General features: G+C 41.7%; 1 protein-coding gene across 17 annotated transcripts in view; it reads right to left on the bottom strand.

Annotated features, from left to right (window-relative positions):
* Itpr1 (inositol 1,4,5-trisphosphate receptor type 1) overlaps nt 1–20,258 on the bottom strand; it is a 376,735-nt gene that overhangs the window by 217,894 nt on the left and 138,583 nt on the right. For all 17 annotated transcript variants that reach the window (XM_029556903.1, XM_008854568.1, XM_029556904.1 and 14 more), the window contains exons 5-7: nt 12,835–12,950; nt 3,295–3,381; nt 839–997 (exon numbers count right to left, since the gene is read on the bottom strand). In XM_029556903.1, coding sequence (XP_029412763.1) covers nt 839–997; nt 3,295–3,381; nt 12,835–12,950 — 362 coding nt within the window. The remainder of the gene's footprint in view (nt 1–838; nt 998–3,294; nt 3,382–12,834; nt 12,951–20,258) is intronic.

Genomic DNA, 20,258 nt, shown 5'->3' with positions numbered 1-20,258 from the left:
AACACACACAAATGGCATGTGCATATACAAGCATTCAGCAGACACACACACACACACACACACACACACACACACACACACACAAATACTTAAACTGCCCAAAGCTTGTAAATTTAAATGGTACTACTAAAAAAAAGTCAAAGCCTAGTTTTAGGCTAAGGGTAGTTGAGTTATTCCCCAAAACATCATGCTGTTTAAGGTACTGATTTCTTTTTAGTAAAAAAGCAACTATTTTAGAACATTAACAAGGTAAAGAACATAGCTGATAACATTTAAACATAGTCATCGTTAAGTACGTGCCTACATAATGGCTAATTTAACTAACAAATATCAGAACTGTTCTAATTTGCCTTGTGAAAGGATTCCTGTGGCTTTATGTCCTCCAGAATCCCCAGGATAGGGACCAATGGGAGCTGCACAAGGAGATGGGGAGGCCTGCTCCCAGACACAGGGACAGCCAGGGACTCCAGGCCAGTCTCTTTCCCCACTATGGTTATTTCTTTCCCATCTTCCCTCCTTCACTAACTTTATTTCCAAAATAGTCGGGCATTTCTACTGCATGAATGGCACTGGATCCTCCCCCAGGATATTAATATGGGATGACTGTTTTCATGGTAAAATTACTGAGGTAATAGGATTTTTTTTCCAGAGGCCCAGTAGGAAAAACATAGCGACTGTATTTAGGTCACACTTCTCTCCAGTTTCCTTGTTTCCCAAACATTAGTTTCCATAGCGATTCTGCTCTCTTCATACAGGATATGCCTGTGGCTCCAATTCTAATCTTCTCCTAGTTGAGGCATTGGCATGGAGCACTTTCCTTCAGGGAATCTGTACTTACACTGTCTCCGATGGATCGAAGCTTATAGAATGGCTGGATGTAAAACCAGGACCCTTCATTTCCCGCCTCATCCAATGTCACTCTCATGGCGTTCTTCTCTAGCAGAGCCGGAAGCCTCTTGTTCACAGTTAGGTATTTATTGCTTTTCAAATGCAGGAGCTAGAAACCCATCAAGAGAATAAAGCATGAGAAGACTGTGAATTCTCTATCATTGCTGTCTTAGTCATGCAAAATATGTATCAAACATTCCTTCAAGCACAGAGCTGCTTATGAAGCAGGAGAAACACAAAGTGATGAAAGCTGGGAGCAATGAGAAACGAAGGCATAGAAAAGGGAGAGGGTAGGAGAAAAGGAAAAAAATGTTTGTCTTCTCCCCTCCCCGCAAATGGCCTTGAACAAATGGATTTTGTTTGGTTCAACTGTATGATCACCTGGGAACTGCTAGAGAGGCAAGGCCTAACCCTGTAGTAAAGGGCTGAGGAACTGTAGTCTGACTATGCCCCAGACCAGTTGGGAACAAAGGAAGGTGGTTTGCCAACAGGCTGATTTAAAAGGCAATCCCAATAGGGGTCTGACATTTCTTGTGAAGAAGGTGGTGGCATGGACTTCCATCTTTAATGTTCCAACTATTTTATTCTTGGTCCCTGGATGATGATTACATGAAGAGAATGGAAAGATAGGAGATCTGGATAAGAAATAGTTGGTCTAATAGTCAGTCTAGACTGGTAGAGGGTAACCAAGGCTTCCCACGTACACAGGAAATGGGAGGGAACATGGAAAACGCTGCAGCCTCTGGAGAAGCAGAAGGAGTAGTTTGTGACCCCACTGCTACCTGCCAGCATCTCCTGTTCACATGGTAACAGATACAGTTGTTAGAACACACTTAAAAGGCCCCCAAATCAATAATAGAGTTGTTGAGGCTGGAGGAACAACCTTTCTAATTCATGAGTCCTGGACAGCCTATGGCCAAGATAAACAAGGGAACAGCAACATCCTCCCAGACCTTCCTTGTTGCCCTGAAAATAGTCCTCTGATCATCCACACACCTGCCCTAGCTCTTAAGAGGAAAACTGAAGTTATTAAGAAGAAAAATAAAATCGAGAAAAAGCCCAGAGCAGTTACTCCTAGAAAACAGCTTCTGCTTATCAGGCCCCACGAGCCTAAGAAACCAGCCCTTCTACTAGTTTGAGAAAACAAGTAAATAATCTTTGCTTCTGCTTTTGTAAACATGCTTCCCCGCTTGGATCCAACTGATGGACCCCAATTCCTTTTATTATCCCTAGGATGGAGACCCCTGTTGGTCCACTGTCATGTAGGCTGAAAGGCCCAGTGACCCTGACAGTCACCTATGCCAGAATGGGTCTGAAATCACACCAAATTGTCTCTATATACTGGAAAAGGACTGTTGCCTACTGCTCAGGCTTTGGAGACTACTCCTGTGGACCTGCTGCAGGCAGGATTGAGAAGAAAGCTGACTTCCCACTTTGCTTCGGAGGGCCTGATTTCAAAGTCCCAGTTCCTGTTATGCTTCTTCCTATTGCACTCCTACAGGTGAGTCCCAAGTTCCAAGCTTGAGACCAGTAATAAAACTTAGATCTCTCAAAAAAACCCTAGAAGCAGATACTATTACATTTGTTTTGGCATATCTTCCTTGAAATCTCTCAGAAGTCACACAACACCTGCGCTGGAATGCCCTTCCTATCTGGATCTCCTAGGTGTCTCTTCCGTCCTCAGCTCTAGCCTTGTTCTCCAATTGAACGAACTCAGAGTCTTCTACTCTGCACCTCAGAGCACCGGCCTTGCTTGGTGAAAAGGCTGATACTGAACGCTGATGCCACCTGGCCCTTTTCCCCATTCTCAGGGGGACAAATGGATGATAATCTCATCTTCCACTACCTTTTGGGAGCTACTAATACTTTTCCTAGTCCAAAAGGCCTAAGTAATCCACTTAATCACAAAGCATTGGCTGGGAGTGGTAGCCCACACAACCTGAAATTCTACCACTTGGGAGGTAGATATGGGGGATCAGGAGTTCAAGTTCAATATATATAATTGTTTTCATTTTCTCTGGCAAACAGCTCTTAAACAAAAGCTAAGTTATAGGGTAACCAATTTTCAGCAAATTAGAAGAGCCTGCAGCAACATAAATGGAACAAACTGAAACAGGGTCCTTTTTCAGGCACTAAGCTTTCCATTAAAATACCTCTACACAGTGATCAGCAACAGATCAAAAAAGAGATGCTTACACCACAAGATGGCCAAATAAAACGCCCAAGTGATATAACAAGAAAAGTGAGAGGATTGTTCTGGATTTTTCTTGGGGGTGGGGGAGTCAATAAAGCGCCCCCCTCTACTGGTCCCACTACAAAGGAATGCCAACCCTATGTCATGTGTTTCCTCAGTTTCTTTCTTTGCCATGCCTTAACTCTTCAGAAGAGAGAGCAGCCCTCACCTACCTGAATCACATTGCCATACTGGATCACGGTCCCCAGCAGTTTCCTGTTTTCTGTCTCATTCTGTTTCTTTTCCAAGTCTGCAGCATGCTGTAACATGGAGAAGGAAGACTGGTCACAAAGAGGAAGTGGGCTCTGCTCCTCTGCAGTAATGCAGAACCACTGTAGTCAGTGAACTGAGAACCACAGAAACGAGCAAATCCTTACAGCACTCCAAGGCTGTATGAAATGGGCCAAGAGCTCGCAATGCCGTCCACTCAGCCTTGGCTTTCAGGGCTTTTGGGCTTCTTTAAAATGAGCTTTATCTTCAAGGACTTCATGGCCATTTGCTTATGACAAACTAGTCAAAAGCCTATAAACATACACACGCACATGCATATACATGTATATGTGTATATATGTATATGCAATGGAATAAGGCCAGAAGGGTTTTTGCTTTCCTCTCATCATCTAAAATTCTTTAAGGCTTTGGAGTAAAATAATCCTGGACTAAAAAGCTGGTTTAGGTAACGTGGTTTTCACAACTTCAGTTTGCTACAAAACACCTGTGAGCTTGCTTCATCATTTGTAAAGTGAGGATACTAATGGTACTCACACCTCATATAAATCGCCTTGCCCAGTGGCTGCTCACTGTACCACATTAAATTCACATGTGTGAACTGTTAGCCATTATTAGTGGACATTCATCAGAACTTAATTTTTATGTGGCTCCTTGAAAGGAAGATGATTACTCCACTTTAAAAAAAAAAAACAAGAAATAGGCATTTAAAAGCTTGGTCAGCATCACAGCTTATGGGATCTGAGTACAAAAGAGGGTGGAGAGCCTTTGTTCTCTGCTGTATACATCTGAAATTTTGCTTACTAGTTTTAGCTTTTTTTAAGACACATATTTATTAAATGACAGAGATAATCATCAAATACACATTTGAGCTAAACTCCAACTTTATTGAATTACACCTAAGGCTGGGGAACCATTACCAGTACAAATCTGGCTAGCTGGGAAAGATGGTAAAGCCAAGCAGAGCATTCTAGAAGAGGCTGCCAGGGCCAACATCGTGAACAACCATTTTTTTATTCTTTTGCCTGTGCCACTCTGAAGGTATTGTTATATCACAATGATGACATAGGGGAACTAGTTACATTATGGACAATCAGCAGACTATTGTTCCAGCCCATTACCCAGCCCTAGAAGGGATAAAAGTGACAGGAAAGAAATTAAATATGGAATCTGATGGAAGGGAAAAGCCCGATGACCAATAATGTAGTAAGATTTCAGAAGTGTCTCCGTCTGATGTTCTCTCCCTGGTCTCTGCTTCCCTTGAGGCAAGATGCTGGATTCCTTTCACAGGAGACCACCTTCATTTTCACAAGGCCCTCCTGTACTTACTGTGAGGGTCTCTCTGTAGAAACTGTATCATCTGGACCAGGTCATGTAATTATAACAAGCCTCATGCATTGCTCTCATCAGAAAATGGAGACAAGGCAGACATTTAAAAACTATAGTAAAGATACAAAAATGTACATCCTAGGCATTCAATAATTTTAATTTTTAATTCATTTGCTTATCTACTTATTGTGGTTCTGGAGATCAAATCCAACCTCACACACATTAGGCAAATGCTTTACTACTGAGCTACAGCCTGTCTTTTGGTAAGATAATTTAATCATTATTATTATACACAAGATTCTAAAACTAAGAAATGTTCTGTGGTCATTTCAAAAGGTGACTTAAGTTGGCTGGGTCAATAACCTTTCCATTTCCTTCAAGTTCAGTGTCTGCTCCAGTTTTACCTGTGCTGTAGGTGAGTTAGAAAGGCACAGCTTTGAGAAAGTTGTGGGGTGCAACCCAAACCCCAAACAAAGCTACATGCAAGAAGGTAAGGATCCGCCAAGTCAGTGGGTATCCCTGTAAGATAACCCAAAGCACTAGCATGTCCCAGCTCTTCGGAAGCCTGGCCCATTCCTTTGCCTCTCTTCCTTTCTTTTTGAATTAGATACTGTCTTCTAATCTCAGTTATACAAAGACAAATCCAGAATTGAGGACACATCCAGAAATAATACCAGTGCAGGCAACATGGCAGCAGTTGGCATCCACGTTGCCCTCTGCACTCCACTCTCACCCCAACCCAGGTCCCATCCTTTTTCTCCAATTTCCACCCTGTATTTCATTCACTCCAGACATCTCTGCAGGACTTACAGTCTCACAAGTAGTTTTCCAAACAAAACAATGAACTGGATTCATTTGGAATGAAAGTTTATACTTTGTACAGGGTGATTTGTTCTTTCTACCAAGCAATTCTCAACTAAAACTGAGTGGGAACTCAAAAGGGAAACATGTCAAAGGGAGAAAAAAAAATCAATGGATTCAGAAAAAATAAAATGTAGCATTTTTCCAAAAAGCAAATAAAGTTCTTCTTTGCTAAAACATTAACTGATAAGGTTCATGAGTACAAAATTGTTAAGAAGCATTTCTTGGACTCAAATGATTTTTACTTATAATTTATTTATTATTATTTTTTATTTTTTGTGTATGAGTGTATTGCCTGCATGTAAGTGAGTGCACCTGTGTCATGCAATGCTGCAGACGTCAGAAGAAGGCATTGGATTCCCATGAAACTGGAGTTAAAGATGGTTCATAGCAACCATGTCGGTGCTGGGAATCAAACCCAGGTCCTCTGCAAGATCAGTCAGTGCTCTTAACCACTGGGCCATCTCTCCAGCTCTGGACTCAAATGATTGTAAGCCTCCTTTTATTGGGGGGGCATTATTTTTATTTTTTATATGTATGAATTTTTCCCCGCATACGTGTAAACGCACCCACGTCGTGTAATGCCCAGGGAGGTTAGAAGAAGGCATCATATCCCATGAAACTGGAGTTATAGACACTTGTTAGCTGCCATGTGGTGCTGGGAATTGAACCCAGGTCCTCTGCAAGAGCAGCCAGTGCTCTTAACCGCTGAGCCATCTCTCCAGCCCCCAAGCCTCCTTTTTTAAGACTGAAAAATTCTCATGGTTGTTTCCTTTACTCTCAAGAATTTCCAACAGCATTAGTTTAAGTCTCATGGGACTACAATATTAAGTTCCTACCTATGCTTAGAGTACACACAAAAGCAACAACCTGTAAGTCACTGGCATCTCTTCAAAGAAGTATCAATTGATCAACAAAAAGGCATCTATTCGAGGCTGGAGAGATGGCTCAGCAGTTAAGAACACTGGTTGTTCTTGCAGAAGACCCGGGTTCGAATCCCAACACCCACATGGCAGCTAACAACTGTCCGTAGGCATTGCACAACATGGGTGTACTTAAGTACATGCAGGCATACACATAAAATAAAAATAATAAATAAATAAAAATATTTTTAAAAGGTATCTATTCTATATCAAAAACTAATTAGATACCAGCAACTCCAATGAGTTAGGTGTCCACTTCAGGTCCCAACGAGCAAGGACTTTTATATAAAATACAAGGTAAAATAAAAGGGAAATAAAATCAAAGAATAGAACCTAAAGACTTATCTTAAAGATATTCTGGAACATCACAGTTAAAGCTTCAGGCTGAGGTATGACTCCTTCATCTCACTAAGAAGTTCAATGATGACCAAGCCTGCACATCATTATTGAACAAACCTGAAAAGCACTGAACTTATGGACCATTCTGAGAGTTCACTTCTTTAAGTTCCTATTATTTAAGGAGAAAAGTGTTCAATTTACATTTTGCTAAATGCATAAATGTAAAAATCATTCAGTCAAGGGACTGGATAAATGGCTCAGGTGGTAAAGTGCTTGCCATAGAAATGTGAGGACCTGAAGTGGAACCCTAACACCCAAAAAAGAGCCAGGGGTGGTAGCACAGGCTTGCAACCCCAGTGCTGGGGAAGCTGGGACCTAGGGTCCCTAGGATTCTCTGACCATCCAGTCTAGCTGAATCAGTGAGCCCAGGTCCAAGTGAAAGACTCTGCCACAGAAAACAAGGCAGATGTCTTCTGAAGAATAGAAGAACATAATTGACCTCTGCCCTTCAGTGAGCCATCTCTCTAGTCCTAATTTATTTATTTTTATTTTATGTGTATGAGTGTTTTATCTGCATCTAAGTACACCATGTGCATGAATGCAATGCCCTCAGAAGCCAGAAGAGGGTGACAGATTCCCAAGAAATGGAGTTCAGGACAGTTGTTAGCCACCGCTGGATGCTGAGAACCTGGGTTGTCCACAAGGGCAGCTATTGCTCATAACCACTGAGCCATCTATCCAGTCCCCTAAACTTGGTATTAAGAAAAAAAAAATTCATCATGATTTTTAGGTTCAACAAACAACACAATGTACAGGCAAAATGATAACAAGGTCCAGACTACACTTGGGTGCACAGACCGAGCTTGCCCACCTCCGTGAAAAGAATGAGGTCATGGTTTGTTCAACTCTTCAAACACAGTCCATGAAAATGTACTGTAACACAGTGAACCAAGTCAACCTTTCCAAGATAATCTACAAAAAAGAGCAAACAGCTTCTCAATGGACCTAACTTTGACTTAGTAATTCTACTTCTAGGAGTTGGTATTTCTTAAGTAACCTGGCATAAGAACAATATCTCAACTTTTTTTTTCTTTTTTGAAATGGCAAAATACTGTCAGGATCTTGAATAAAGTTTTCTACCTCCCATAGGGAATTTTTAACTAAAATTATAATATATAGTGGCACAACCATGTAGTCATTAAAAATTAGTAAAAAGACTCCTATTTATTCATGATAAAGTAAAAAAGAAAAAAAAAACAGCATGTTCCCATCAATGGTTTAAGATTTCCCTGGGAAAGCAGAACACAGGAAAATAAAACCAAGGTTAATCTTTGAAAAGTAAAATACTGAATCCTAGCACTTAATGCTTTTTCCCCCTTTTCCCATTCATATTTATTTTGGATTTTTTTTCCTATAGTGCTCATGTGTATAATTTGGGTCTTTTAAAGAATATTATTTTTATTTTATATATATGGGTGTTTTGGCTGTATGTATATAAGTGTACCACATATGTGCAATGCCCATGAAGGCCAGTAGAGGGTATAAGATCCCCTGGAACTAGAGTTGCAGATGGTTGTTAGCTGCTGTGTGGGTCCTGGGAACTAACTCCAGTCTTCTGCAAGAACAGCCAGTGCTCTTAACCATTGAGCCATCTCTCCAGACCCATGTGTGTGTAATTTCTTGAGCAATATCTTCATTGTGTCTTTGAGTCAAATGGCCTGGATGATTTTAAAAGCCATTTTGAATCCCTTATGTTTCTTTAAAAATCCTGGTAAATGAAATACCTCTCATTCATTTCCTTTACACAGTAGGTTGAAAACTGTTTTTAATTTCTAAGCATAAAACACTCCAATCCTATAGTTTTTGGACAACTGACATTGCCATGTTCCCTAATCAAAATCAAAGTCAACCCATATTATTTATAGTCACCTGTTATTTTATTTCAGAAATAAAGAATGCATTATTAAATTACTACAGAAAGGCCACAGGAAGAGTGGGAAAAAGGTTATTGGTGTGAAGTCAATAAGCTCTCCATGATGCAATATTATGCTGAATTAAGGATTCATAAAATCAGCTATGGACAACCTGGCCTTTAAAAGACAAGGCCTGTTACTGCTTTGCTGGTTTAGGTTAATGCTATCACCTGATGACCCACTCATGTCTCACACAACAGTGCAGGTGCCCATTTCAAGGTTACCAGCAAACAACTCTTAGGAAACAGTAGCCAGAGCCTTTGCAACAGATGTGATTTGAGGGTGAGGATAAATTCATTTGGCCAAGAGACTTTTGGGAAATTAGATCTATAGAGTCAAAAATCCAGCTTCTCCTGCAGAAGGAGTGAAGACACAGTAACCAGCCACTAGATGTCATTCTCCTTCAGAGGGCTGTGCACATCCCTTATACCAGTCAAAAGGATGCCAAGTGGTCTAGACAACCAATTCCTTAAATGGCATTAATTAAAAATAACCTGACCTCTGACAGGGGTCCTGCCTAGTAATTGACCAAAATAAAAATGAAAACCCACTAGAGACCAGCCAATGGCCACCAAAGGCAAGGGCTGACCAAAATACAGCATTTTAATGACTGTATTAAAACATGCACAAACTTTGGGACAAAGGCAAAACTCCATGTAAGTAAGAAGGTAGGACCCATACAACCTCAAAATGGGGTTATAGCAAGCAAAAAACTGGCTTCCTTTTATATTTTTAAAGCATAAATAATAACATGAAGGACATAATCCTTTCTCTGAGAGGGGGGTGGTAGACCCTGATCACCTTAGGACTGTATTTTTAAAGCCATTATTTTACACAGTACCACTGCAGGATGGAGCATCAAATAGCTGATGAAACAAAATGCACAGATCACAGGTTGCAAATGACACTAAAGACTCACATCCGGCTTCAGCCCCAGCCATTCCATGTTGGTGTGGAGCATATGCTTTAAGCCTTAACTGAATTAGCTGCCAGTATATCTTAAAAATTAAGGTATTCTACATAGAAGCATGAAATTTTATCTTAACTTGTCAAAGCAGGAGACGTGCAGTTCTCAGCCCAGCTTCCCACACAGAAATCAGGGAGGTGGTGCTGCTCCCCTCCAGACCCACACAGGCACACACCCCGTGTGCAGCACTGCTCCCCAAGTCCCCTTTATTCCTGTTGGCTTCCTGCTTGGCCAGGAGGAATCTGAATCTGCAACCCCTACGGTAAAAAGCGTAGGAGAAGAAAGTTTGAGATGCACTAATGAGATCTCATTGAACAGCCCGATCTTCATAGCAGAGATGAAAAGTGGGACAAGTACAGGCACCCGGGGCTTCCACAAAGACAGTGCCCCAGGCATCGGCACTGAACAGCACCTCCTAGGAGTGAGCAGAGCCCAAGAACCTTCCTCACCCATTCCATGAGAAGTCTGTGTTCCCAGCACAGGCTTCAGAGGGATTCTGTTTGGTAGGATGACTAGAAGAGGAGGAGGGAGGCTAGTGACAGTCAGTGGACAGGAACTAGGCAGGCTGGTTCCCATGAACTGCCTGACTCAGTCCTGTACAAGGACCTGTCATTCATCCCACATAATTTTATGGTTGGCTGGACATTCACCTGGATTTAAAGGTACCTGCAATTATCCTAACCTAGCACCTCATTCCACTTAATTGTGGGTTTATCAATGTTGTTACCAAAATATTTTTTCTAAAGTGCAGGTACTGTTGAATGGAGCCACAAATATACTGTGCACTCTTTATGACATTACCACTTTGGAAAGTCCCATCACAGGCAACATGCTCCCTGTATCACCAGTATTACATACCTCCATCAGTCAAGAAAATACAAGAACTGACCCCCATATGTTTTCTAGCGAGCCATCCCCACACACTAAGTTAAGGATACAATTGATTATGTAATTCATTACTCTCCTTTTACTTCTCCTTTGTAATTCATTAGAAAATTGCCATCCAGGAATCTTATTGCACATTCGTAAAGTAAGACAGTATTTACAGCATTTTTTATAAAGAGGAAGAATGGCTTTGTGGAGTCAAAGCCCACTGTCTTGACTACTAGAACAATGGTCTAGTTCTCGCAGTCTTTAAAACAATCTCTAGCCTCTATCTCTGCTCCTGTTCCTTCTTCTCTGTAACTTCCTACAGATGCCTCAGACTGAGGCTTAAACATCACCTCCCTCTACCTCCAGGAAGCCTTCCCTGATGACTGTAGCACACACCCTTCAACAGTAAAGACAGATTTTGGGCCCGGTTCTATGTGCTCCTCCAGTCTTGGGTGGTAGGTTTGCTCTGTAACACAAAATTTGCCATGTGTCCTGGCATTACCTCTTTGTTTGCTATGAAGCTCCCAGGTGGTTATGGGTCTGACACAGTCCTGCCACTAGCACCAAGCACACTGCTCAATCAGCCAATATTTCAAGTGTCTACTATATAGAGAAGCTAATAACCCAAGAGTAAAAAAGAAAGACAATGCCCTGACCTTGTAGAGCTGTTATTCTAATAAGTGACAAATAATTAAGGAACTTAGAAAACATAATTGAAGGCTATAGTCAGCACTGAGAACAACATCAACAGAGAAGCTGCAATGGAGAAAAATAAGGCGACATCTCTCGGAGAGGAATAGGGAGGAAGGACTTTGCTAGGATGTGAAGTGGAGAGGGAAGGGCTGCAAAAGTTGTAACTGAAGAACAGCCTGGTAAAGGATGGTCTACACAGGATGATCTGGGAGGGTAAAGGTCATGTAACTGGAATGACAAAATAAAGTGAACAATCGCTATGGTGAGGAGGGTGCTGTAAGAGGCTCTAGAGAGGGAATCAGAGTCCAAGCATGCACAATCACATACTTAACAGGAAAAAGCCAGAATGGCATTTTAGGTGCAATGGAAGTGAATGCCTGTCTGTGTCACACTGGCTTGAGTATAAGCTTACTAAGTTAGCACCCTGATCTCTGCATCTTGCCTGGGCATAGAATCCTCATCTGAATAGCACATGCTGGAGGAAGGATCCACCTCCAAGTACCTAACCTTATCCAATGTGGCTTATTGTGACACTCCCATATCCAAGTCAAAACAGAGCAGGCTGAGCCTGAGGACTTCGTGAGCTCCTCCATGCCTAGAGAGATGTGGGTCTTCAGTGGTTATGGATAAGATCAAGAAGCATCATGTTGACATACTTCTTCTGTCCACTGTGTGAGTGTCTAGCATATGGGAAGTCCTGTTTCAGAAAGGAGGATCTCAGCTAGAAGCAAAATGGACACAGCTATCTACCCTCATGCAACTTCTGTTCTGTGAAGCACACAAAGCAATCAGCAAACAGAGTACATCAGAAAGACCACAGGAAAAATAAAGCAGACTGAGAAACAGAACATGGGTAGTGACTTCAATAATGCCACACTGGATACCTATCAGGGTCCTCCTTCCAAACACCTCAGGGAACTTCCACACTGCTTGGTCTCCAAGTTTCGGGCACTAGAAGAACTGTCACCATTTTACAGGCAATGGCATTAGAGAGGCTCAGAAACTTGCTGTGGTCACACAGTGCATCTGCAATACCACAAGGACTTCTCTAATATGCCAAGTACTAGGATAAATACAATGATAATAGTCAAAGATTATTAAAGAATGGCCCAAAGTTATTAAGTATTAACTAGGTGCTTGGCAGTGTTCACATGGCCTTTAGGTCTCATATCATGCACTCCTCACAAACTCCTTCTAAGGCAAACATTACCATCATGCCTGTTTTACAGTCAGGAGGCAGAGTTGGAAGGATTTATACTGGATTTACACAAGATCACAGATAATTAGTGATGATGCCAGTGTTCAGTTCTAACCACCATTCTGCCTGCCTCAAGCCACCCATGAAAAGGAAAGGTTGAGAAAAAAGTGGCTCCTCAGACATCTCAAGGTGGCTATGCTCCATCCCTCCTTAGGGTTAAGAAAGCCAGCAGCAGAAGTGGGAGGTGTGGATAACCCATCCTTTCCCAGTCACCACCTAGATGACCACTCAGGACACCCCCATCATGGACGCCCCATCTCCATACATACGTGCAATTTGTTGAGCAGCACCGCATCTGTTGTGCTGTTGGCCCCAGGTTTGGCAGCTTTCCAGAACTGTTTCTGGGCAGAATAGCGGTTCATAGGACATAGCTTAAAGAGGCAGTCTAGAAGGGAAACAAACAAAACCTGTTACTGAGGATGCATATATACTTATTCTATGAAAAAAAGGCTTTCTTCTTTTACTCAATAAAGTTCTAGAAACTATGCTGCATAAAAACGATGCTACAAAGCCCTTTTACCAAATTCAAATTTTCACCACCACTGTGTGGAGCTACAGATAAGGAAACTGAAGTTTACAGAGAGTCAATTGTCCATTGTCAGAGAGGCAGCTAAGGCAGAGCTGGTACTAAGAGACTCAACCCAGTGCTCTTAATACTTTCTCACAGTTCCTATGTGAGCTAATGGTGGATAAATATAAGGCAGAAGGATAGTCCTCACCGTACTCAAAAATACAAACAAGGACCTCCCTACACCAATCTCAATCTCTATGGTCTCACTGAACTTTAAAAAATACAATAATAATGGTCTAAATAGAGCTTGTTCTCAAGTATCTCCTAGAGCAAGGGTCTCTCAAGTGTCACTTTCAAGATGACCTCAGAGTACAGAAATTTCAGAAATAACTAAACTCACACTGAGACAGACAAATGAGCTATTGGTCTCTTGCTGTCCCTGCATCCTAAAGTCCTTCCCTTTAGTCTGTCTGGGTTTATGTGACTTTAAACACTGTCTTATAGGGCACAGCTAATGCTTGGAAAAGTGGCTCAAAAGACTCTACAAAGAAATTAAAGCAAAGACCATGGTAGCAGGGGAAGCCAGCAAACAGGAAAAAGCAGCAGTGCCTCCTCCTCTTCTTGCTCCTCTCGTCCACTACATCAAGATAAAAATCATAGATAAAAACCTTTATAATACTGTCTGTGATGAACCTTACCCTAAAGCAACTATAAACATTTGAATGTAAAACGTTCATATGTTCCAACATTTGATCTCTAGCTGATGGCACTGTCTTGGGAGGTTGCGGAAGCTTGGAGCATCAGGCCTAGCTGGTGGACACAGGCCCAGTGAACAGCAGGCCTTTTAATGTTATAGCCGGCTGTACTTTTCAACCAAGCACTCTGCTTCTGGATCTGTCAAGATATAAGCTAAGCTGCAGGCTACTGCTGCCTTCGACTAAGCAGCTCCAGCCCTCATACCTCCTGGATGGATGGATTAATATTCCTAGAAACCATGGGCCAAAATAAATCCTTTCCCTTCTTAAATTGTTTCTGTCAGGTATTCTGTCATAGTAACTAGAAAAATAACTAATATAACCACTACTACGCTACACTAAGGTTTTAATGAAACTATGCCACCATTATGATTAACCAGACACTACATTACTGTTTCAGCTCCATCTTTTTCACTAAGGTCTATAGTCCTTAAGACCAGCAACACACGTATATAACTTTGAAAATGTACACATATTTTGACAGAGTATGACAAAAACATCCAGAAAGAGGCCAGTGGAGTAACTCAGTGGTAGAACATGTGCTGAGCTTGCATAAGACTCTTGTAAATCTTGTTACAAGAAAAGTTCAGAAATAATTTTAAATACTAGTTTCCTAAGGAAATTAAGAGTTCAGAAACACATTTTGACATATCAGTTATTCGAATGATATTTATTTACATTTTATGTATATGAGTGTTTTGCCTGCATGTAGGTGCACCATGTACATGCAGTGCCTGCAGAGGCCAGAAGGGGGCGTCAGAGCCCCCTGGAACTACAATTACAGATGATTGTGAGCCACCATATAGGTACTGGGGACTTGAACCTGGGTCCTCCGCAAGAGCAGTCAGTGCTCTTAATCAATGAGCCACCTCTCCAACTCTTCAGATGGTATTTATATAGACAGTAAAATTAATAAACTGTGAGCAAATGCTCAGATTTAGAAAAATTACACCCTTAAAGTAGGTCAGAACTAGATATAGCACTTATCTATTCATTAAGACGGAATCTCTTAAAGGATCTTCTCCAAGCAAACACCTACATATGATCTTAGCCAAATAATTATCTCAAAGTTAGAATACTTCACATGCTGTTAAATACATAAACACTAAGATCGCCTCTAATTCAGACTTTCTTTTAGTGAGAATTGTTTCAACATTCTACAGTTAAAAATACTCCACATTAAGAAAAATATAAATAAAAGGTCATCTAATAGCAGAAGCAAAGAGAACTTTCTCATTTTATAAACGCATCAATTCAACATTTCTACATAGTCACAAGCAGTTAGTTGCAAGGTAAACATGGGAACACTGAAATTCATCTTTATCAAGAATCTGATTCATTTACTGAAAGCAATTTTCATTACATATGAAAGGTACAGTGTAGGTCTTTAGGGAACAAAGGGCTCAGCAGGAAACCAGTAGAGAAGATAAGGTTGCTCTCTCTGCCAATTATGAAAGGGACAGGTCATGGTTTACAGTATCAGTGGAAAGCCATAATGTCACCATGAGAGATTGTTTTTCTACCAGCATGACAGATGCGAATTCTGCATTCACGTCCTGAACAATCACATACAACCATCCCACCGCTGGTCAGAATCAAATGTCCTATCTTCTTCACAGGACACAGGTGGCATCTTGACCAAGCCAGGATGACTTCCTTAAATAAACAGACCCAACCCCCAGCCCCTTTACTGGAAACTGAACCTATGGCCTGACTCATACCACACAAACACTCCACCACTGAGCTACATACCCAACCCTCGTTTTACTGTTTATTTTCAGATAATCTCACTAAGTTGCCCAGGCAGGCCTTGAAATTGAGATCCTCATACCTCAGTCTCCTGAGTGGATGGGATTATAGACCTCTGCTACCCAGCCCAGCTAATTTATCACTATTTTTTTTTGAAGAATTCAAAAATATATTACCTCCTAAGTGATGCGTCCACAATGGAACCTCTATACTTAAGGCTCACAGAACATAGTGGAACAAGGGGTAGAGAGAATACTAATGCATGTCTCAACTCGCATCAGCAAAGCTTCCTCATACAGCACAGGTCAATGAACACAGAAGACCATAACTGGTCAAAATGTAGAGAATAAGAGACTGCAGAGTATGTGTCCCTGAGTAGGATGCCTATATTAAACCTCACCCACCCAAGGCTCAGGGATCATTGTGGAAGATGGGGCAGAAAGATTGTAAGGGCCAGAGGAGGAAGTGCATGACCATATGGAACTAGAGTCTTCCAGGCTCCTGGGAACTTGCTAATATGAGCTTACACCAATGGTGACAGCATGCACAAGACCCATGCAAACTCAATCAGAAATAATCCAGCTGAGTGCTGGGGAAATGGATAGGCCCCAACCTAAGCTGAGAAACTACAGGCAGGTGATCTCTGCTGGGTGAAGGAGAGTTGGTCTTTAAGGGAGTGACACTAGATAGGCTAAACAGGCTCCAGTGAATGAACTCACACTAAAGGACACCTGGGTACACAAACTTGACTCGATAGTCCTTAACATATATGACAGAATGCATGAAATCCAGTGGGGGATTCTGGGGAATGTAGATAAGGGAAAGGGTCTAAAGATGATTAAGATGTATCACATGAAATGCACAAAAATTCAATAAAAATACATATTGGAGAAATTATTACCAATACTAACTTTTAAAAAATATTTTTGGGGCTGAATGAAACTCAGCGGTTAAGAGCACTGACTGCTCTTGCAGAGGACCCAGGTTCAATTCCCAGCACCCACATGGTGGCTACGAACCATCCTTAACTCCAATTCCAGGGGAATCCGAAGCCCTCTTCTGATCTCCACGGCATTGCACGACATGGGTGCACTCACATACATGCAGGCAATATACTCATACACATAAAAATAATAAATAAAAAAATTTTAAATATATTTTTGTTGTTTTATGTTTTTTTTTGTTTTGTTTTTTGAAATGGGGTCTCTCTATAGCTCCAGTTGGTCTGGAACTCTGTTGTGTAAACCAGACTGACCTCAATCCCACAGAGATCCACCTGCCTCTGCCTCCCTCCCGAGTGCTGGGATTAAAGGTGTGCACCACCATTCCCGACTAATATTTTTATTTATTTTTTGAGAATTTTATACATGTATACAATGTAACTTGACCATAGTCACCCCCTAAAACTCCCCTTGGATCTACCCCTCCCATGCCTACCTTCCAACTTCATGTCCTCTACTTTTTTTTTTTTTTTTTACTTTTATTTATGTGTATGGCTACATGTATGTTTGCAGACATGTGTGCAGGTGCCCACAGAGGCCAGAAGAGGGTGTCAGATGCCCTGGAGCTGGAGCTACAGATGGTGGTGAGCTGCCTCATGTGGGTGCTGGGTATCAAACTTCAGGTCCTCTGGAAGAGTAGCAAACACTCTTAACTGCTAATCAGTCTCTCTCTCTCTCTCTCTCTCTCTCTCTCTCTCTCTCTCCCTCCCTCCTCCCTCCCTCTCATCCTTCCTTTCTAATAATCCACTGAGTCTAATTAGCAGTACTAACTTTTGACTTATGACTTGCTTTATGGAGCAAATGTGACTAACAATTTCTATTTTCAACAACAGTAAAACATGGGGAATAAAATGACATTTTTTTCTTTTTTTTTTTACTTGTAATCTATTTAATATAGCAATAGTTAAGTGATATACATCCCCCCCACAAAAAAATAAAAAAATAATAATTTGATTTAAGGTGATGTGGGAAGCACTCTACCTGAGGGGTAGAAAGCAATGGCAATTACCATCTTACACCTGTGCCTGTTATGACCAAGTCACTCACACAAACAAATGGACTCTACAGCAGTTACTCAAAACTTCAGGTAACTTACCTAAGGATGAGGGTATGAATTGAAGCACTGTTAACCAACCAAAGCCTTGCTACAACTTCCACACAAACTATATTCTGTGGAGGAAACACAGCACTGCATTGGCCAAAGTCTATTTACAACCAACTGTCGGTGTAAATGTAAGAGATGCTAACATACTAGTAACGGAACCAAATTAGCCTTGCTGATTTTGCCCTGTCTTCCTGGTTGCTTAGCAACGGATCGAAAGTGAAAATTAAATTAAGCATTCAAATGTAATGTTAAAGTAACCTTCCAGAATGTTGCAATACCATGATTCCATGGTGTACTTTGCTATGTGGACAGCATAGGAGAGCAAAATTAAAGTTCTGCTGGGTCCCAACACTGTGCTTAGTATAGAAACATATACAGGACATCCAATAGCAGTATATATGTATGTGTGTGTATGCATATATATACACATATATGTATACAATATCTACAGGGGTGAGCACATCTTTGAGTATGTATGTGTAGGCACACAGACACATGTATACCCCCACACACTGTGGCTTGGTCTCATCCCAAAGAAATGCCACAAAGGAAATCTTATATGACAGGTGTTATTTTAGGCCTTTGAGGAATAAACTAAATTAAGCTTTCAAAAAACTATACTTTGGAATATTCCAAAGCTTTAGCATATGCTGCACTGAGTTAGCAAAGGAGAATTCAGCTGAATTGAGGCACTGGGTTAAATGTTCTAGGGATGGGAAAGCTAGATATTAGAGAGAAGAGGTTACAAACCATTTCCACTGCTGAAATGCCATTCCACGGCTCAACTGGAGGGGAAATGCTGAACTGCAAGAGGTGAATTAGCTATGAGACCAGGACTAGTGGAGCACACTTAAGAGAAAATGAGAGTCCAAGAAAACCAGGCATGCCTCTAGTCAAGCAGGATGGGGAAGAAGGGAAGAAAGAAGCACACCCATCAGACACTCCATCAGAGAAGGAAGGTGAACCCCCGGAGCTCCACACCACCTCTAGCAATATGAACTCTAGCTAAGACCCTCTTAGGGCAGGGACTCAGGGCCTAGATACAGAGTAGCTGTCAAACAAAGGTGCTGAACTAATTATCCAAATATGCTATAATCCCTGGGCTTCGCAAGCAATGGCTGATGGATCTTCTGAAGACACTTCTGGCTCTTAGCTTCCAGAAGTCAATTCACAGACTCAATTACAATTTACTGGAGAGCATGCTGTGACAGGTTCCACACTGGTTATTGGAAACAGAACCATGGACTACATTGCAGTTTCTTAATACACTACCAGTTACAGAAACAAACTACTCATACAACTTGAATCACAGTAAGTTTAAAGTACTTGAAAATTAAAAGAAGCAATTCAAATGTAATGCTTTGCAACTCAGTAGCTCCCTATTACCCTCTGCTATGTGAATGACAAGGTAGGGCAAGAATTAAGAAGCAACAATTGTCTTTGGAGAGTCAGTGATTCCCAAAGGTCATCAGCCAGGACCAGGGCATCTGAAGGCAGAACTGCAGGGCAAAAAAGAGGTGTGGTGATCACTCTCAACCATCAACCTGATGGGATTTGGAATCACGTAGGAGACAAATGCCTGGGTGTGTCATCTATGAAGGAGTTTCCTATGTGCAGGGATTCTGGACTGAATAAAAAGGAGAAAGGACAGGGATCACCAGCATCCACCTCTTTCCTGACTGGGGATGGACTGTGACTAGCCTCCTCACACACATTCTTGCCACCACACCTTCCCCACTCTCAAATATGAACCAAATAAATCCCTCCTTTCCTAAGTTGTTCCTGTATTTTGTCACGGCAATGAGAGAAGTACCAAATACAGGAGGAGCCACACTGGACAAAGCCTTGTAGGCAGAGGGAACAGCAAGTGCAAAGGCCCTGAGCTGAGGGAAAGGATGACAATGTTAAAAGAATAGACAAGAGGGGCAATAGGGAGATGGCTCGGTGAGAAAGAGCACTGTGTAAGCATGAGAATCTGAGTTTGAATGGCTAGTACCCACAGATAAACCAGACACAACTACATGTGTCTGTAATCCCAGCTTTGGGGGTGACGGGGGCAGAGACAGGTGGAGCCCAGGAGTTGACCAGCCAGTCAGCCAGCCTAGCCAAATCACTGAGCTTCTGGTATAATGAAAGACCTTGTCTTAAGGCAATAATGCAAATAGTGACGAGAGACACCAAACATTCTCCTTGGGCCTCCAAAAGTACATGCACAGACATGCACACACCAGCACACTTGAGTGCATGCACCAAACCCACCATACACAGAAAGAAAGGGAGGGAGGGACAGAGGGAAGGAGAGAGAGAGGGAGGGAGGGAGAGAAGAGAGAGGGAGGGAGGCTGATGTGGAGGGACAATAGTGAGAACCAGAGGAGCTGTGGCAGGAGAAGCAAGCAGAGCACCAGAGGCCCGGTGGGACATGTGAATCTCTGTAAAAGAAATGGAAAACAACTTACGGGCCTTAAGAAAGGCAAAACTTGGTCTGGTTTATGGGTCCAAAGGAGCCTTCTTTTTAAAGATTGATTTCATTTTATTTATTTATTTATTTATTTATTTATTTATTTATTTATTT

Source organism: Nannospalax galili, unplaced genomic scaffold (assembly GCF_000622305.1).
Source record: "Nannospalax galili isolate Female #2095 unplaced genomic scaffold, S.galili_v1.0 scaffold846, whole genome shotgun sequence".
Lineage (NCBI taxonomy): Eukaryota > Metazoa > Chordata > Mammalia > Rodentia > Spalacidae > Nannospalax > Nannospalax galili.
This window is presented reverse-complemented; position numbering and strand designations above follow the sequence as displayed.